Source organism: Amphiura filiformis, chromosome 4, assembly GCF_039555335.1.
Source record: "Amphiura filiformis chromosome 4, Afil_fr2py, whole genome shotgun sequence".
Classification (NCBI taxonomy): Eukaryota; Metazoa; Echinodermata; class Ophiuroidea; order Amphilepidida; family Amphiuridae; genus Amphiura; species Amphiura filiformis.
Window position 1 is genome coordinate 85128768 of NC_092631.1, and position 20439 is coordinate 85149206.

At 36.4% G+C, this 20439-nt stretch overlaps 1 protein-coding gene across 2 annotated transcripts in view; it reads left to right on the forward strand.

Annotated features, from left to right (window-relative positions):
• The first annotated feature begins 207 nt into the window (after positions 1-207).
• Positions 208-20439, forward strand: part of LOC140151564 (general transcription and DNA repair factor IIH helicase/translocase subunit XPB-like) — a 35520-nt gene continuing 15288 nt past the window's right edge. For both annotated transcript variants that reach the window (XM_072173952.1, XM_072173953.1), the window contains exons 1-11: positions 208-335; positions 6034-6108; positions 6903-7042; positions 8539-8654; positions 9866-9986; positions 10910-10984; positions 15894-16025; positions 16533-16732; positions 18061-18132; positions 18832-18938; positions 19771-19947. In XM_072173952.1, coding sequence (XP_072030053.1) covers positions 308-335; positions 6034-6108; positions 6903-7042; positions 8539-8654; positions 9866-9986; positions 10910-10984; positions 15894-16025; positions 16533-16732; positions 18061-18132; positions 18832-18938; positions 19771-19947 — 1243 coding nt within the window. In that variant the 5' untranslated portion in view covers positions 208-307. The remainder of the gene's footprint in view (positions 336-6033; positions 6109-6902; positions 7043-8538; positions 8655-9865; positions 9987-10909; positions 10985-15893; positions 16026-16532; positions 16733-18060; positions 18133-18831; positions 18939-19770; positions 19948-20439) is intronic.

The following is a 20439-nucleotide window of genomic DNA, read 5'->3' on the forward strand; positions in this document are numbered from 1 at the left end:
TGTTTTGTTTGTTTTTTTTTTTTTTCCTTCATGTTCCTGATAATCTCTGCTATAGTAAATTTATTTATTTATTTATTTATTTATTTATTTATTTATTTACTGGTTGATTGATTGATTGATTCCTGTGATCTTCTCTAATTGATTGATTTGTGAAAAAATATTTTGATTGTCATACGGTTTCTTTATAATCACCGCGTGTTACATACAGCACGTAGTGCTTTCAATTTCGCAGTGTGATGAAATAGGAACTGAAATATCTCGCAAAATATTCTTCTTTTACCGGTGTTTGTGATAGTAATATGCTGTTATGGGCAAGCGAGACAGAAAAGAAGGAGGTAACGTAATATTAAACCATTAAATTTCCATTATTGAGATTTCATATCTCGTTAAATCGTCCTGGAAGGAAAATGCCGTCAGAACGATTTGGATCTGAAATATGTCGAATTCGGCAACCCTGACACTCAAGGCATTAGCCAGAGGGGTGTCCAGGTCCCGGGTCCAGGTGTCATTTGGACACCCTAAAGACATCCCTCTGGCTAATGCCTTGCTGACACTGACATGTAGACCTTTTTCTCAGACGTCATCAATCAATCGATATTGGATCCAGCATTCGAATCATCAGCACCCAAAAGCCCCGGGGGTGCCACTCATATACCATTGCATGTTGTCATCACTGACCAGACACTTTTATTTTTCACCCAAAACACTGACATGCCCAAGGGCTGAAAGGTAACCCTTACCACTGACCTGCTATGAAAAAGGATACCCAAATCACTGACCACAGCCATGGTGCAAACAAAGGTACCCATATCACTGACCTTACATGTCCCAATGACCCTTTTCACTGACGAAGGTAGAAAGCAATATTTACCTATTTGCGATGGATATTTCGATCAATTTCACCCGGGAATTTCATTGCAGGCACACTGTCTGCACTTTCTAAGGTCATAAATTATCCAATAAATTAATACAGATTCATGTAAAATGTAATATTTATTTCACCATGTCATGACTTAGTTGGTGTGAGAAATGCATCGTCTAAGCAGTGAAGCTTACCAACTTTAAGCTTATCAATTGGTCATGTGTGTGCCGAATTTTGCACCCTCTGGACTGGTGTGTTTTTGAATGGTACACAACCCGCGGCACACAATCGGAAGTAGAAACCCGGGAGTAGAAAGCAAGAAACATCAGCAAAAGCGATGAAAACGTGATTGCATTTTCTTAATAAGCGTAGCTATTTACCTTTGATTTCAGTGCTGAATCCGGGCGAATCCATGATCCGCGCTAAGCTCTGAAATCTGAAATATAAAGCACTTTTTTTTCCCGTTTAACTTCGGTTTTGCGCGGGTGACAAACAGCGATGGCAAATGTCACTTCACGATTTCCAAAAGGCATGGTTCCTGTCATATCTGGTTCAGCAGTCAAACGTATGTCGTAATCCATTCCGATTACACAGTATCTGTACCTTGTACAAAATTCGTAGTCTCTACGCCCGTCTACGCAGCCCGCTCGGCAGCATGCACAAACATCACCGAGTTTTAATCATGGTACAAGACCGGGCACAAGACTAATATATTACACTTACAGACCCGGAAGTAAGAAGTTGTTTACAATCAGGAACGAAAACAGCGGCTGACGTCAAATGCTGGACTCTGATTTTTCATGAACCCAAAACGCCGACATATCTATTGTAAAAAAGGTACCCTTTTTTCCAGAAAACACCAAAATTGAGACCCTTTTCGGCGTCCCGCTGGACGGGCCTATGCTTAAAAAGATACCCTTTACCGCGAAATTTTGGTCGGTGATGACTTCATTGACGGTTCAACTGGCACCCCCGGGCCAAAAGCAAATAAATACCACGCCGGTACGCGTGATCAACTTTGCGCCACGATAGGCGTCCTGCGCGAGATTGCCAGCTCGCAGTATCAGTGTTAGTTCGTCATGGACACGGTGTCGGTGTAAAAAGTAAAACTTGTGAAACAAAACAAAGATTGATTTTCAAATAGCATCACATTTTTCCATATCTTTTGTATTTTGTAGCATCAAAACAAGCTGAAAGGTAACCAGTATACAGTTCCCGTTAAAAACAATTATCTATACGTCGAACAACTGAATACATGCACAACGTGTGGACCAATATATTTTTGTAAACATTTAAGTCAGATAAGAAAATGTATATTTTGTATTATATACCTCATACATGTATATAGATTCCTGTCATCTGATTGGTTGAAAGTGCAGTCATTGAATTAACTATGCCCGCAAAATGAACTATGGACCGGTCCATGGAAATGAACTATGGACCGGTCATGTGCGCCACGATGAAACCGCGCGCTTTTCCCAGCGTAAAATGATATTACGCACACGTTAATGTTTTCACGCGCTATAATTACGCAGAAATCGTAGATTGTAATATGTGTGCCGTTCGCATTGAAACTACTAATTTCTCTTCCCAAAATCGATGCTTTTAACCAAACAGATGACAAGAATCTTAAGATTTGGTATATACATGTATATAAAACAAATATTGACTGCTTTTTATTCGGGGCATGGTTAAAATTATAGGCCCGCGGTGATCTCAAAACCATGACTATGCCCCGAGGCGTAGCCGAGGGGTATAGTCATGGTTTTAGAAACAGTTTCACAGATCCATCGTCCTTCCTGATAATCAGGGTGTCAAGGAACGGTATCTGGTTGTTTGCTTCCTCTTCGTGCGTGAACTTGATGTTCTTAGTGGGGTCGACTGTGTTGAGATGTTCCGTGAGTTGTTGCGTAGTCCCTTTTTTGATGACTTCCAGGATGTCGTCAACATATCTCTTCCACATCTTAGGCTTGCACTCCATGGGTGCTGTGGCAATAGCTTCTTGTTCGAGCCATTCCATGAATATGTTGGCGATGATTGCACTACATGGGCTGCCCATGGCGGCTCCGAACTTTTGTTTGTATATAGTCCCCCTGAACGAAAAGTATGTTGTCGTTAACACAAACTCCAGTAACTCCATTATGTCATCAATGTTCAAATTAGTTCTGTTCTTCAGTGTCTTGTCATCTGACAGGCGGTTCTTGATGATACTAAGTGTCTTGTCAATCGGGGTGTTGGTAAATAAGGACACGACATCGTGTGAATTAAAGATGTCCCCCTCTTCGATGAAAACCCCTGCTAGATCCTCCGCTAATTGGCGGGAATTCACAACTATTAATTAAGGCCGTCGCGTTCATTGATTGGCTTACGATTGCAATTAATAGTTTTTGCAACCAATCACAAACCGGGTTATATGGCGCCCGGCCGTCGGAAATTTTACACACGTCCATGATGACGCTCATGCCCCAGCGCCACGAGGTGGAGGCTTCGCTTTTCTGCGAAAGTGAGCGAGTGGTATAAAGTCAGTTTCACACCTGTGATTTAATGAAGCGCATCATAAAATCTCTGAGCACATCCACAGCGCATTTGACAGATATAAATGAGATTTGCAATTCTGAGCAACGGGATTCCATGAAATTGAAGATTATGTAAGTTATTCTACAGGATCGGTAATAATTAACAGCTGGTCTGCTGTATTTGAAGTGCATATTGAAGTTTGTAAGTTTGTGACTTTGTATGTTATGTGCAATAGATATTACAGGAAGCTTAAATTGGCACGCTTTCCTGCAATTTGTCTGTCGCTTGCGAAAGTTATTTGGAGTTGGGCATAACAATTATCTACATGTATTTATGGAAGCTAAAGTGAAAGATAACAAAACAGAGGAGAAAATATGTTTTTTCACACCATGGGCAAGTGAGAAACGCACATGTTGTTTGTTTACATCTGAGACCCCAATATCGATTCTAAGGTGATGTCATCAGAAAAAGGTCTATAATCAACATATAATTAAAGACAGAATAAAAGACTACAGTAGGAATTCCAATTGATTGAACGCAGCTTTCAATAGCTGTACTCGATCCAAGCGCGATCGTATATCGCGTATATATGCGAACGCAAGACCTTGGATACAATGCTAACCAATCATGCCAATCACAACTTATGCGTTGGCATGGATGGTTGGATTCACTTCCACATTTTTAACACAAAAAGCGTAGCGCTATGTCAGGCTAGTGAGGCTACGTTCATTCAATTGGAATTCCTGCTGTAGTTTATATCTGATGTCATTGTTAGTAAACTCCCTAGATGATCCTTGATTGGTTAATAGCCCGTATTATACTAAAAAGGAAGGTCGGTTTGGCTGGTGCCGATCGGTGAAACAGAATCGCAGAAAATTACCATATCAGATTAGTTAAAATCTAAGAAGTATGTACATGTACATGTATGTATGTAAGTTGAACTTGGAATATTTGATATAATTAATATTATTTCCAAGCCAGTGACCCCAGACGTCTGATCAAACATGGTCATGATGTGGTCGCTGACTTGATGAAACACAACAAATTGTCGAAATGAATGTCATGAGATGAACCATCTCATTTTACAGCCGGTTTCTGTTGTCAATATTGCATTCTGGGTTTGAGACTAAAAGTAAAAAATGATGTTGGGTCACAACGATAACAAGGAGTAAACAAGATGTTTGGGAATTTGGAGAAAATTGTGTCTTGGGTGAAAATTGTGACGATCAGAAACCTCAAAACACTATTGTGTACCAAACTGGATATGCTAGAGATATTACCGTATTCGTCCGAGTATAGTGCAGTAGTTGTAGTCCTTGCCCCTGTAATATAAATACATGACTTACTTGTCACCAATACGCTATAATTTTTGAGAAGAAAATTCAAAAATAGGCACAAAATTGGGCAGGGGTGTAGTCCCCCTTAAGTAGTTTTTTAAACCAATCATTCATTCATTTATTTATTAATATTTTTTCACTGAATATTCACTTCTAAAAATGCCCTCTTGAGTCTTGAGTGGCAGGGTTCGGTTTTTGCCGGCAAAAACCTTTTTTGCCGTTGCCAGTGGCAAAAACTGGCAAAAACCTGTTTTTGCCAGTTTTTGCCTGGATTAAACCGGCAAAAACTCTCATAGTCAGCCTCAAATATTAAAAAAAAAACAGAAAGCTCATAAACAGCAGCACACAACTTTTAATGAATCATTCAACATAATTTTTGTCTCATCAAGTCCTTAAAATGAAAAAGTTTTGAATCTGATATATGCCACATTTCGGTTAAATGCACAGGTGCAATGAAAACACATGCCTTTAATTTCTTAATATGTTACTTATAATTACAAAATCTGGCCTTGTTACACTCAGGAAATGATTTTTGTAACTTAATAATTTGTTTTGAGATGAAAAACTGAACTATAAATCACTTCTTTTTTTTGCCATTTTTGCTGGCAAAACTTGTTTTTGCCAAGCGGTTAAAATCACGGTTAAAACCACGGTTTTTTCCACCTGCGGCAAAAACCTGCGAACCCTGTTGAGTAGAATAAAATCCAACTCTCCAATATGGAATCAAATGACCAGGTTTTGTGATCTGCGCTGTGGTTTCTTGCTAGTCTTGTTCTCTTACATGTAGGTGCTTAGTTATTGCTGCTTTGAAGCTTTCTAGTTTTGTTATGTTGATTAGATCATGTGACAGTTCAGAGAGTTCCAGTCACTGATTGTTTTGAGTACAAATGAGTTTTTTAACAATCACTGTCAGCTGATATTGTAGAATATGAATTAGGATGATGATGCCGCAAACAGTGCTTGACATACTGCAGAAGGTTTACAATGGGCAGGGACAGGTCACCGGCGAATCTTGCTTGTTTAAATGCGCAGAGTCTTCTTGCTTTCCTCCTTGTACAGAGTGGTTGAAGTCCAAGGTCTTTGACCATCTGGCTCACACAGCAGGGGATTTAGACTTGTAATCATTAAGAATAAATTATTGTGCTGCTCTTATTTGCGCTCTGACCGGGTAGTCTATATTCAGCAGCATGATAGCGATTGACCCATATGATCTAGTAAAAAACTCACATTTTAACAGATTTTGAGCCCAATTTTGTTACCAATGTCAGCCAAATACATGTAACTGTTCATTTTTTGTTTGTGTATTTTGTTTTTCAGGTAGTCGCAAGTCCAAGAGAGCTAAAGTAGATGACTTTGATTACAATGAAGATGAGGATTCACTTGGTCCAGAAGGTAGGTTATCATCTTTTGTTACTGATGACCTCATCCTCTTGAGCTCATGCTCCATATGTCTGGTGGCCAATGTTTTAATTATGTTTTAATTATATGCTACCAGTCTGGTGAAACTAAACATATTTGCACTAGCTAGTCAGGCAGCCAGTTAGGAATGTAATGTTGCTATTTTACCTGCCTGACAGCATATGGTGGCTGTTTTGCTGTTGTTAAAGTATGTGAACAAGTATAAAAATATTGAAGATCTTCAAAATAAATGTCATTGTGAGTTTTATGACAAATAAACGAGTGGTATGACTATGAATATGAAGCCGTCAGATCGGTACATGTGACGCATGTATGCAACTATTTTGCCCGTCATGTGTAACACACTATATGACAGAGTCTCCATTCTTTATTTTACCGAATTAGCACCCCTCTCCTAAAAGTGCCTTCCACAGACAAAGTCTAAGCACCCCCTTTTCAATGTGCATTTACAACTAAATTCCATTTGAATGAAATTACCATCTAAACTTTCCAGTTTAGGATTATGATGATCTTTTTTCTTCAGATGCTGTATTTTGAATGTTTTTGCATGGAAAATCCCATTTGTAACTTCCATTTCATAATTTTAATAAGTGCTCCCCCCTGACTGAAGCGCCCAGGGTGCTTATTAGGTTGAGTAATAATTATAGCACTAGAATACTTTGATTATAGCATGCACTGTCAATGTCATGACAAGATACATTTCTGTGTTATGTGTTTTAAAGAAGAAAGTGTAATGTATTGTGTTAAACATTTGGACCAATTTCTAGGTACAGAGGAGCTACCCGAGTCAGCTTCAAGACAAGTACAAAATGTAGCAGAAGAAACAAAAGAGGATGAGTTTGGTGCCAAAGATTACAGGGAGCTCATGACATTGAAACTTGACCATGAAGCCAGACCATTGTGGGTGGTAAGTACCTCAAGGTTTTGATTAGACCATAGCCCCACTCGCAGAAGTGTATTTTTACGTAGGCAATAATGCCATCGTCGGTATAAAGTTTTAAGTATGTGCCACATATAAGATATCCATAGGTCATATATTAGTGTTGGTTCTGTAATCTGTATAGTGATGAAGAAGAGCAATTGCATTCTCTTGAATCAGAGAAGACAGGTGACACTTAAAGACAATAATCTGCTATTCTGTCCTCTTAATCTAGTGTACATGTAGGCCATTATTTTTTGCATTTACACATTTTTGAGGGACAAATTCTCAATTTGTATGTACATGTAGTCCAGCACAAGTTGAGTGGTGATTGCTGAAATTGAGCTTGGTTGCTACTGCCGGATGTTCTGACCAGTGTACCCACAAATCCATGCCTTAATGTTACTAGATAATATAATATCACTGTCAATTAAGCAATTGCATGCTCTCCTTCTTGTCCTACCTATTCTTTTCTCAAATAATTAAAATATCTATTGTATCTCATGTATAAGTAATTATGTTCCCCCTCCGTCTTGACCTACCTATCATTTTCTGGCATAGATTTCTTTTTGACATTGGGAAGGGGATGGGGTTGCTAAAAATTCTTGAAGTATAATGAATCCAGCACCTTTTGGTGATAGAATAAGTTAATGTACAAATGTGCGCAAAGCGCAGGAAAAAAATTTGCTATTTGGAAGTTAAATTGATGACTTATGATGCAAAAGTGGAATAAATGCGCACGAAGCAAGTCAAAATGTGCTCTTTTGGGGCTGAAATGGGCAAATTGGGGGGTTGATCGTATGGACCATCACCCCGGGATCTACGCCTATGCAAAGATCAAATATCTAATCCATCTCTTGTTTATTTCAAGTCACAACATAATATCTACTGCTTGTAGCACACAACACTAAATGCAATAGCTGCCTGGTGCACAAGACTGTTAACTGCTAAGTTTAAATAAAGGCTGTTAACCCTTTTGCACTCCAAGCAGCTAATGCAGCTAAGCCATTGTGTTATCTAAATTGTCGCTGTAAACCTATGAACCTTTTAAGGGGGTACTACACCCATGTGGTAAATTTGTGACTATTTTTGCATTTTTCTCAAAAAAAAATTACACACTGGTAACAAAAGTTATGTATATTATTGGGGCAAGGAATCCAATTACTACACTGAAATTTCAGTGACTCAAGACAAGCGGTTCAGTATATATGATAGGAACGAGGTACATCCTAGCGGTACCTCATTTCTGGTCATAAATAACAAACCACTTGTCTTGGGTCACTGAAATTCCAGTGTAGTAATTGGATTCCTTGCCCCTATAATATACATAACTTTTGTTACCACTGTGTTATTAGTTTTTTTTTTTTTTTTATTTATAGACACAATTTTATCGATGTGTGTAGTACTTACTTAAAATCTCATTATCTCTTTGCAATGTTGAACATGAAAATTATTAATTGTGAATATTATACTTACTGTGTTAGGCACCTGATGGCCATGTATTCTTGGAGTCTTTTTCCCCTGTCTACAAACATGCCCATGATTTCCTCATCGCTATCTCTGAACCTGTGTGTCGACCTGAACATATCCATGAATACAGGTTAGTGTAGATGGTCTCTTTCTAAATACTGAATCCGAGTATTCCCCAGTAGCGTTTGACACCATGTATATATTGCTCTACAAAATTTTGTATTATCATCACCATCATCATCTTCATCCAGGGTTACTTGATTTAAAGCCATATTATAACATTTACTGATTTTTTTAATTAATTTTTTTACACGATTATATTGTACTTTATTAAACCAATATACCCTGAAAAATCAAGACTCTAGGTGCTGTAGTTTTGTCAAAATCCGAGATTTTGAATAAAACGCCTGAATCAGCGTTTTATTATTACGATGGAATTATTAGTCTAACGCATACACGATGTTCATAACACACAGTACGTACACGGCGACTTGCGACGGTGATCTACACAACAAAGGGCCGTACCATAACATGACCGAAGGAGTGGTACGTATTGGCGACATATGCGCTGGTAGTAAATTCCAATTTTCTTTGCTCTGCCGTAGTTGTTCGGCTCAAAAATAAAAGGGGATATATCTGACAGTAAAAACTAACATTTTATGGCAAAGAAATGCTAATCTATTTTGTATGAAAATGTTATAATATGGCTTTAAATCGTGATTTAAATCACATGATTTTTTTTCAAAAAAAATAAATCAACTTTTTCATTTTTACCATATTTGTTTATGTAAGTTAATTTCTTTCTTAAATTGACTGTTTTACTTCATTCCTAATAATGCAACAACTTTTGGATACAATTACAATACCTCTATGATGGCATTTTATCTATTGCTAAAAATTCATCTTCAAGGTGCAGAATTCAACAGGTTTTTTGATTTTACCAAATTTTTTCTTTGAAATTTAGACATGTAAAAACATGTTTTGATTTTTTGCAAATACCTGTTAGAATTGCGTATATGTCTATTGTCTAGCATTCCACTGGTCTCTTTTAATTTTATCATGGGGTATAGCAGTTCTTGGAATAAAAAATATTTAAAAAAATTGATTCAAATAAAAAAAAATATAGTACCAACCCTTAAATGAACCATGTAATGAAACGTGTTGAGAATTATTTAGGTTATTGACATCAGGTTATTCCAATACTGTATTCCCTCCAATTAACCATTACAGATGTACAATGTATCTCTTTACATAAAATAACAATATGAATACAAATGGTACACAAGACAACCTTTACCTATAGTCTTTCAACATTGTTTCATGATCTTGTTGCATTAACAGATTGACAGCATACTCCCTGTATGCAGCTGTGTCAGTAGGCCTTCAAACCAGTGACATCATCGAATACTTACGGCGTCTTAGTAAAACAACCATTCCTGATGGCATTATAGAATTTATTAAGGTAATACCCGCTATTATAAGCTTTAAGGCTAAATCTTTAAAAAATGACAACATATGGCAAAAAATGGAACATGTGTAGAATACTGGTACTACAGACATAAATATTAGCTAAACAAATATGTATTTCTGTTCAACCAACCGTATACTTCTCAAACCACCTGACCTAAAGTAAAGTGCTGGAACAAAAATGTTTGGTCAATTCTGGTGCCCGAACCCACCCTAAAATACACACCCAATTAAGTCAAAACATTTGAAGTTTCTGTAACACAAAAAAACTTGCTGTATGTGAATCGTTCTAGTTCCATTAATATGTGCAAGTCTATGCGTATGTAGTTCAGGATGTTTTATTTAATCTTCCTTCAAATTTTAAACAAACTTGGAAATGTTCCATTAACATGTTAAATACACCATGATTGTTACACCATACTCATAGCATAGCTCACAAAGTTATCATTCATATGAGTCTGTATCACTCCCTTAACCAACTGATCACTCGTATTAGAAGTTCTCCAGCTTCTTTTTTGTCTAATTTAAAATCAAATAACTAATGGAAATTACTTATTGGATATCAACTTATCATGGGATTTGTTTAGCAGGTCAAGAAAGCAACATTAAAAACCAAGAAATTAGAAATTACACAAGATAATTAGATAAATGGTTTAACATGGAGCTTCATGTGTCATAGTGTATGTGTTATTTGTGTGAGAAACTGGCCTTGCATGATCCTGAAGACCAAACATTGTGGTTGCAACATCTATGATTGCATCTAGCAAGAATACAAACTGGTTTCTTCTTGAATGTTTGAATAGAATCATTTTAAACACAATTTGAACATTTCCCCTGATGAATTAGAGTATACGTAATACCAGTCAAGTTGTTGTTTTGCCGTGACAATTACACATTTTATTGTATTTTGTTTAATAGCTTTGTACTTTGAGTTATGGAAAAGTGAAACTGGTCCTGAAGCACAACAGATACTTTGTGGAGAGTATGCACCCTGTAAGTATTGCAACTTTATACTCAATTAGTATTATTCATTCATTCATTCATTCATTCATTTATTCATTTCTACAATTTACATACAATTACAAAATACGCACTAAAATATCATTACATCAAAATACCATCAAAGAATCATGGAGGAGATGGCCGAAAGGCCAGTAAGGCCAGAGGTAGCCATCCCCTTTAACAAAAAGGTTTCCAAACACAAAACACAACAGCAAAAAATAAAAAGCAACAAGCGAACAAACAAAAACCAAAAAATCTACAATGCTCGGCAATTAATCATATTTTGAAATTAAGTGTCTTTTGTACACGTTCCGGAAATGTTTCACTGAATGACGCTCTTAAAGATTTTTGCAATGAATTCCATAATATAGGACCAGCTGTACGGACAGCGTGATCGGTGTTATCGCTGCTATAGTTATTAGCGTTTCTTGTTTGGTAATCATGAATATTAGATCGTACGGTAAATAAACTGTTAAATATTATCTAATGCAACTTTTCTCCTGTTAATTCGGAGGCTTGGGGCTGTGATCAAGTGTAGTCATGTAGAAGAAAAGCATGAGCTTCGTTCAGCTTCTGATGTATCCTTGGTGTAAGATATTCTCGAGTTACTAGTGTGAAGACTCCATTCAGGAATGAAGCAGCTTGCAGAAAAAAGCTGTATAATCCTCAGAAGAATTCTATGCTAGGGTAATTACGATGTCTTTTACATTTAAAGGATAAACCCAGGTTCTGAATCAGAGGAGTCCTTAATTAAGATGTTGTCATGAAACCATGATGTAATCTCTTTGAGGCCAGTGAAACCTTGGCTTTCATCTTGGTTGCATTTCAATGGCATGGGACAGTCACTGGACTTTTATAGCAATCAGTGGACCTGACAGTATCATGCAGTTTATAAATCCCATTGGAATTTTCTAGCTGTCATTGAATTGATAAGACAACAATAACACACTACAATGTACAGTCTACTTTAGTTTGTGTACTAAAATTCTCTTGGTCGGGCTGACGTCACAAAGGGGAAATAGCCTTGTAAAACCAGTGTGCGCATGTGCAGCGCATGTGCAGTTCCCCTTTCTCGAGCTGGTTGCTATGCGCGCGCTTGTGCAAAGGGGACGAAGGGGTCAATGTTCCCGGATGTCCGACCGAGTGAATGGAGTCATATGATAAACATATGAATTTATGATTAAGGCCCAAAAATGTTAACAGTTTATCTACCCTGTAAGCATTAGATTTATGCTGTGCATTTGTTTTTGCAAAATTGCAAAAGTTGAAATTTATTTCTTTTAATAATTTGTTTTTTACATTATCATGAAAATTGGGCCAAAAATTGGTTGTAAAAATGAATCTTCAGTTTCAAATGTGCTTTTGATCGAATATTAACTTCATGTAGACAACATTATATAATTGCATTTATAATAGGAGACTAGGTACAAAATACCCAAAATTTATGTTGTTGAAGTACACACACAATGAAATAAAAAGCCCACAATGCATAAGATTTTCCAGTCTTCATGGGTTTCATGGGACATGAGACAAATAATTAATTTTGTTTGACCTAATCAAGTTATGAGTGTGGATTTAAACTACTGTGGTTTCATTCTTAATTGTCCCTGCATGTGTTATTGATCCTCTAACTTTACATATACCGTACAATATAATATCACAAAAGTTTGTATAAAGGAAATGACAGGACATGATGTCATGATATATGCCTAGCAAGCCAATATGTCTGCTATTTGGAAAGTAGGACTGCTTTATTTGGGAAACCATATAATACAGAGATACACACAACAACGCTGACCTATATTTACCACACCTGGGGGAATTAATTGACAACAAGTGTGTCAATGGTGAGTCCTCCTTGATGTAATCTACTCTTGTTTTGTAAGAAAACAAGAGAATTGTAAGCCAAAGGATTTACTCATCTCTTCATGTAGGAAAAAGGAGTTTTGTAACATTTACAGGCTATCCTATAAGAGTTATGTGTGATATTATTAGATACATTTTGTTCATCATCATGCAATCTCATAGAATTTGTAGTCAATAGCATTCAAAATCTTTGCTTTTGGTTACAACTTACCAAAGCTATATGTGACCCAATAACTTCAATTCAATTCAATTTTATTCATCAATCATAAAGCATGCTGAAGGCAATGTTGATATGGATGTTTTCAATTTTGCATAAAAATATTGTTAGTTGTGCCGTAATTAACCAAAAATATGGGGTTTGGTTGGTTGACTAGCTTTTTTCCCTGTATTAAAATCAATATAGCATTATTATGTAAGTAACACAGTTTGGGCTAAGTGATAAACATGTTCTTTTTGCACGTATTAATTTTTTTTGTCTCATGCCCCAACATAGCAAGTTGCTACTGACATTATCCCCAGATTTAATGTGGAGATAGTATTGAAAAGAATCCCTGAAGCATATTATGTAAGCTATTACTAAGAGTTGTATGAAGTGTTGAGGGGCAAAAGATGATATGAACTATGCCGCTGGAAAAAAAGACATGTCCCAAAGCTGCCGCATGCGTTCGTTTTGCAATACCACATTAATTTTTTCCTTCAAATATGTTTAAAATCATTAATATTTGGTGGAAGAACTGTGTGATTAACACTTTAGTCTTTAAATTTGTGAGAATATTTCATTGTGTGTACAAGAATGAAAGTTTTGAACATCTTAAGCTTATTTAGAATGAGATTGAGTACAAAAAAACAAGGGAAAAATACATTCATCTATGGACTTTAAAAATCTTGGCAAGTTCTAAGACATACAATTATTTTGGTCTTATGTGGATATTTAAAAAAAAAATTTTAGTGGACATGTTGCTTTTTAAAATTGATATCAAGTTTAAATACTGCATTCAGCATTCAGTAGCCATACATGAGGCAGCCTTAGATATATCATGTTTTGTATGTGAACTATTGATATGTAATCCCTTATGAGGTCAGTGGGGAAATCATTTCCTACCTGTATATCTGCAGCTCATTGTTTTGGTTTTGATTTTGGTTCATCTTTATTCAGGTTTTCCCCAAGGGCAACCCCCTGTCTTTCTCTCTATCTCTCTCTTCTTTCTAAGATAAACTTTTTGAGGCTAAGAAATAATACTGAGATTGTGAACTGCACCTTACCTATTTTTTGTGGAGTAAACATAATGGGCAATTCCAGTTGAAGACCATACACCCCCATGGAAGACATGATTTTAATCTTCTACACATGGAGTGTGAATTTAAAACAAGGTTACCTGAAAGGTTGATTTCATTTGATATCTACACTCCCTGTGAGGGAGATTAAGGTAATGTCTTCCATAGGGGTGTATGGATTTCAACTGGAATGATATAACATGGGTCGGCAACCTTTTTGAAGTGGAGTGCTACTATATGAGGCCATCCCACCCCTGATTTGTATGGTGTATTAATACAATATGCTTGTTCTAAAAAATTTAAAATCTTAATTTTGATGAATTTTGGGGTGTTCTGCTTTCAAAGTAAATTATTATTCAGGCTGATTATTCCTTTAAGGAAGTAATTTGGAGTTTTACATCTGAAGTCTTTCCAATTTCCTTTTGGCAGACCCTTTTGCAAAATTCACCTTCCGGCATAATTATTGCACTTTTCCAAATATACACCAATAGAGTGAGAGGTACTATATTGAATTCCTAACTATAGGGCTTGCCTCAAAATTAATTTTTAATTAAAGGGTTTCATCTTGCATGACATGCACCTATTATATCTTGAAAATGACAAAGATGATGTCAAAACAGTAATATGTACAGCTGTGTAATTTAAAACAGTTTCTGTTTTAAGTATGCAGCTGTATTTCATCATGCAGAGCTGTTCAGAATTCACTTGTCTAATTTACTGATTTTGTTTTTCCTTTCAAGTTCAAAATCAGCCTCAGGGGGTTCATGAATGCTCTGTGGAGTGCATGGGGTGAATGGCCTGTCTTTCAGCCACAAATTGAAACTTTTTTTCTCTCTGTAACACTCTATTTTCTCTTTTCTCTCCCTTAAATTCCTTTCTCTGTGTCACTTTCCTTTGCCTCAACTTTCCTTTTTCCTCCCTCTCTCTCTCTTTCTGTCCCTCATCTTCACATATCGTCAGGTTGCTTTATCCATCTTTCCATCTCTCTAACTCTCTCTTTATGTCTCTTTCTCAAATATCATCTTATATAACACAACTTGTTCTTCCTCTATCATTCTCTCAGCCCCTTGTTCTCTTTCTTTTTCTCCTCTCCTTCTCTTTCCTTCTCTCCCTCTCTCCTTCTCCCAATCTCTCTTTTCTGTTCCTCTCATATCATATTTCATAATATGCCCAGTAGGCCAGTAAACAATGAAATTTCAAAAAGTTTTCAAGTGTTTTTTTTTTACTGTTTCTGTTTCTTTACTTGACTAGTTTTTTTAATCTGTAAAGAAAGAAAGATTTAGTTATTTTATAATTTTGTGAAATTCAATAAAGTTTTTTGTGTCATTTTTGTTATTTGCTTTGTGCCTTTCCCAATATGGAAGTGTATTGACTCCGTTATTAGTAACATATCCTTCAAACACTTTTTTCTCAGAAACATATTTTGTCCTTCACATATGCCACTATGTCTTGCGAGTGACGATATGATCCATATGCCAAAATGAATTTTCCTCGAAACTTTTAAAATGCATATGTAAAGTCTCTGTAAAACAAAATGTGTGGACACAATTTTCAATTTAACAATCACTAAATGTCCTTATAACAAATAAATTAAAATAAGAGACAAACAACAACAGGAAACACGTATCAGACTGATACATGTTTCCTGTTGTTGTTTGTCTGAAAATACCTAACCTCAAATTTTAATCATATACATAAACTTGTTGACCCAACTTCTATCCCTAACAATATTTAATACTCTTAACCTTGCAATTGATAGGAAGTTCTTCAGCGTCTGTTAAAAGATCCCATTGTTCAGCAGTGTCGTCTTAGGGCTGAAGTAGGTGATGAGAATACAGGAGATGGTGATGGCCTACAAGTTTCACATCTTACAAAGCAGTCTGTACTCAAGGTTTGTACTCTACTCTTGTAAAATATCACACTGACATAACAGTCAATAGAAATACCAAGTATTTATCCATTTAATTACATGTAGTTTTGAATTAGACTATGGGATTTGGAGATGTAGTCGCATCATAAACGAGTAGTGAAGACCCATTTTACAAAACCAACTTTGTAGATACCGTATTTGACCTTTGTAGCACCCACCCCTATTAAGTGTCTGATGTGAACTTGCATTGGTTGAAGCGACCCCTTTCAGTGCATTTTAAGATCAACTATAGGGTGCAAAAAATGCTAATTGAATTACAGCAGTAGCTGTGACTTTCCCTGAATTACAAGTTACAACATTGTTTGCATCAAAAATGTCCAGTTTGACTTTCAATTATGATAATTTTTTAACGCCCCTTCTAATGACATAAAGCTCTGGGTGCAAATTAGATCAAATGCGGTAAATATATTTTTGAAGTTACCAGGTCTTTATCAAGTGTATCATACTTATTTGTATTACTATTATCAGTTGAACAAACCAGGTACCAGTAGTCAAGGAAACGGCGCCAGTCAAGATGGCAATGGTGGTGAGAATGGTACCTCCAATGAGATTCCATCTGATATCTTTGATTTCTATGAGAAGATTGATAAAGAGGAGGAAGAAGGAGAAGATCTGGAGACTGTTTCATTTGAAGTGAAGCAGGATGAGATTGAAACCCTACAGAAAAAGTAAGTCAATTTCAATGAGTGAGTTGGCAAATTCCCCCCCATCAGAACTCTTGCCCCACTGTTTCCCCAGTAAAACCCAAAAATTGTGAAAATTTCCACTTTTTGCAGCGATTTTGCGTAATATTGGTTAATTCTGCCCCTCTAAAATCACTTTCCCCCCAAATGCCCCCCCGAAAAAAAAAAAAATTCCTGGTGCCGCCACTGAGTGAGTTGTATGTAGGGAGTTTTTTCGTCCTGATGTGGCAGTGACTTCAACGCATTAAGGCAACTTTTTTTGTTTTGCGCCCACATCTATGTGGCGTCTTTAAGTGTGTGGACCAGCGCTTTGAACGAATGCTTGTGATTCAAATCAAAAAGTCTGAATTCAGATTGTAATCTGAACTCTCACACCCCTGTTATTGTGTACTATCTGTCCATGCCATTAGGTTGTGCTTGTAAGTGGTGACTGACACAAGAGAATATCTGTGTTTTTGTTGCAGATTAGCAGAACTTCTGAGTCTCGCCTTGTTGTAGCACACCGTTGTAACATGGTTGCGTGCTGAATGTTCTATAATACATTTCAAATTTCAGATGCATGTTAAATGCATGGTTAATTGGGAGACAACTATATACAAAGCAAGACCCTGACAGGACATGGCTGGTTATCATTTGCATGATACAAAGCGTGAATAAAAAGAAACCACCAGGAATGGGAAATTTAATATATGTATGGGCGCCACCATTGGGGTGCTGTGGTGCCAACAGCATGTCTGTTAGTATCCCACACTCACAATCAACAGTGCGTACAATACACATTCCTGTGCATCTCATAGGACAGGTTTTTACAGGATAACAGATGACAGGGTAATTAATGGTGGCTTGCATAGTTGCACTACTGTTGAAGCCTGCTGTCATTTCCCAATTTAATTGTTTCCTGACAAAGTTACACAGAAGTGTGTCAGTCAGTCAACAGCTATGTTGACCAACTGCTAGTCTATGGAGGTCACATCTCATTGCTGAAGATGGCAAGAGAAATATTTGCAATTGCTTCCCGTAAATGATTGGAAAAAACAATATAATGAGAACTATCAAAACATGTCAAAACAATTATATACAAAAACAATTAAAAATCTTGGTTGATATTTTTCCAAAGTGGTTGTATATTTGAAATCAATTATGAAATCAAACTACAATCAGTTCAAAAAAATCAAGAAGATTGACTTTAAAGAACATACATAACATCAATATATCATCATTGGATTTTTTTCTAAATGAGTAACAAGTGTACCTCCAGCTTTCTGTTATTTGATTCATAATTTTATTTTGCTTTTCTTCTTTTCCCCATGCAGATGTATAGAACTTGAGTATCCTCTCTTGGCCGAGTATGATTTCAGGAATGACACACACAATCCAGACTTACCGTAAGTGTACAAACAAAATTTGATATATCCAATTGATATATTCTGGAAACAACACTCAGATGTGACACTGAGAAGGAAAATAAGTTTGATGTTAAAAATATTCAATTTCAAGATTTACATCAGTTACTCCCAAACAGGCTACATTTTGATGCAAATCCATGATCAACTGCATTTCTCCAAGTTTAAATATCTCAAGAAGATGTGAAGTCTAAGTAGACAATACTCTGAGATTACTTACATTTTGATCAGCAATTGACAACTGATTGACACATGTATTGGGGATGATTACTGCTGTATATCACAGTCTAGTTATAATAGCATGCCTCCATTTAGTTAAAATATACCAGGAGGACTTAAAGTCAAAGAAAGTTCTCTAAGATTACACACATTCTATACATGAATGTTTTGATATCTTTAAGGGCTGTATCAGCAAACAGCAATTTATTTACTAAAATTGTTTTCAAATTTGTGGTTGCTTTGTAATTGTGAATGTGTGTTTAACACAGCCATGTCCATGATGGCCTAATTCAAAATTCTGTTGTGCATGTTAAGGTCAACAAGTGGAATGATTATGTGCACAGAAAAGTCTCATTTGGCAAATAGCAAAAACAAGCATAAAATGATATGAAAGTAGCATTATTTATGCATTTTCAATATCCTTTTCATCGTTCTTTCTTGCCCTTATACCTTCCCATACAGTATTGACTTGAAACCAACCACAGTACTTAGACCATATCAAGAGAAAAGTCTGAGGAAAATGTTTGGTAATGGAAGAGCAAGGTCAGGGGTCATCGTGTTGCCATGTGGTAAGCTTATAACCAGTTTTATTCAATTCATTGGTGTTCTTTTCTTGTTTCTTTCTTGATTGTGTGTACTAAATGGCCACAAAAGCTTGTTCTCACACCTTGGACTCATGTCCAGCCATGGACTGTCCACATTTGATGGCTGTGTTCTGCATAAGAGCATGTAAAGAAGAAGGGATGACTTCAATATCCAGCAGGCCAGTGCCTGGCAGAACCAGTGATTGGGCCTGCCTTGCACTGTTTGAAGCAATATTACATGGTTAAAGCGAGCGGTTCTACCAGCTCAGGTGCCAACAGTCTTCTGGTGGTTAGGTTTTGAAGCCACCCTAATGAATAATTTATTTGTTTTCCATCAAACAGCAAACAACTGGGAAATAATTGAACAAACAGGATGGAGGAGTTGCAGCTAAAACTAGAGCCTAGCAGGAGGTAGCCTGTATGAAATAAAGGTGTTCACATTTTGTTGATGTTAGGTTCTTGTTCTGAATGTCATGTTAGGGATTGAGTGCCACATACAACAACATGGAGTGGATGCAATTAGAATTAGAGACAATTCTAGACTTAAACAATGTTTGTACCCTTGGAACAGGTTCATCAGGTTTGGTAATTATACAATCTAAAAGTTTTTGATTTGTCAAAACCAATTTGAAGAAACTTACTTTCTTGCTAACAGTTTTGTCAGTTTTGTTGGATCATCACAACAACATCAAGCTTCAAAAAAGTCAGTGGTTCATTGACGAAACTGTCAGCAAGAAAGTTAGTTTTTTCAAATTGGTTTTGACAAATCAAAAACATAGAATATTTGTATTCATCAGTTCCTTTCTTTTGTCGTTAGGTGCTGGTAAAACACTCGTCGGCGTAACAGCAGCATGTACAGTAAGAAAGCGTTGTATGGTGTTATGTACATCAGGTGTGGCAGTAGAGCAATGGAGGTCACAGTTCAAGCTGTGGTCTACTGTAGATGACTCTATGGTGTGTAGGTTTACATCAGATGCCAAAGACAAACCTATGGGTAAGGCTTGCATGTAATATGTAAACTTAATCAATACATGTGCTTATCTTGATACAGTTGTCTTATCAGATACTAAATTTATTAAGATTTCTAACAGTTTCGCCATCATGATATTATTAAAAGAGAAACAAGGAATAGTGATCCCACTCATGAATCGAACCCATGACCTAAAGTTTGTGAGTCCTGTACCTTCACTTCTTAGCCATGGGAGATTCACGATTTAAGCAATTGGAAAATTCAGTATATAGCTTTCACTGAAATATTTGGAAGTTTTTCCAATCCAATATGCAAGTGTACATGTACACGAATGATCGGATGTATTTTTTCCGATCATGAGTAGTTTTCAAGATTTTGTTAATTTAGTCCAAGAAATATGTACAATTTGTTTGGGGTGTTATGAAAAAGTAACATCTCTTGTTTTTTGTTTTTTATTTCCACTGCATTGTACATTCATATTACCAAGCTTGTTCCTAGTTGTAATTTAGTTTTAGC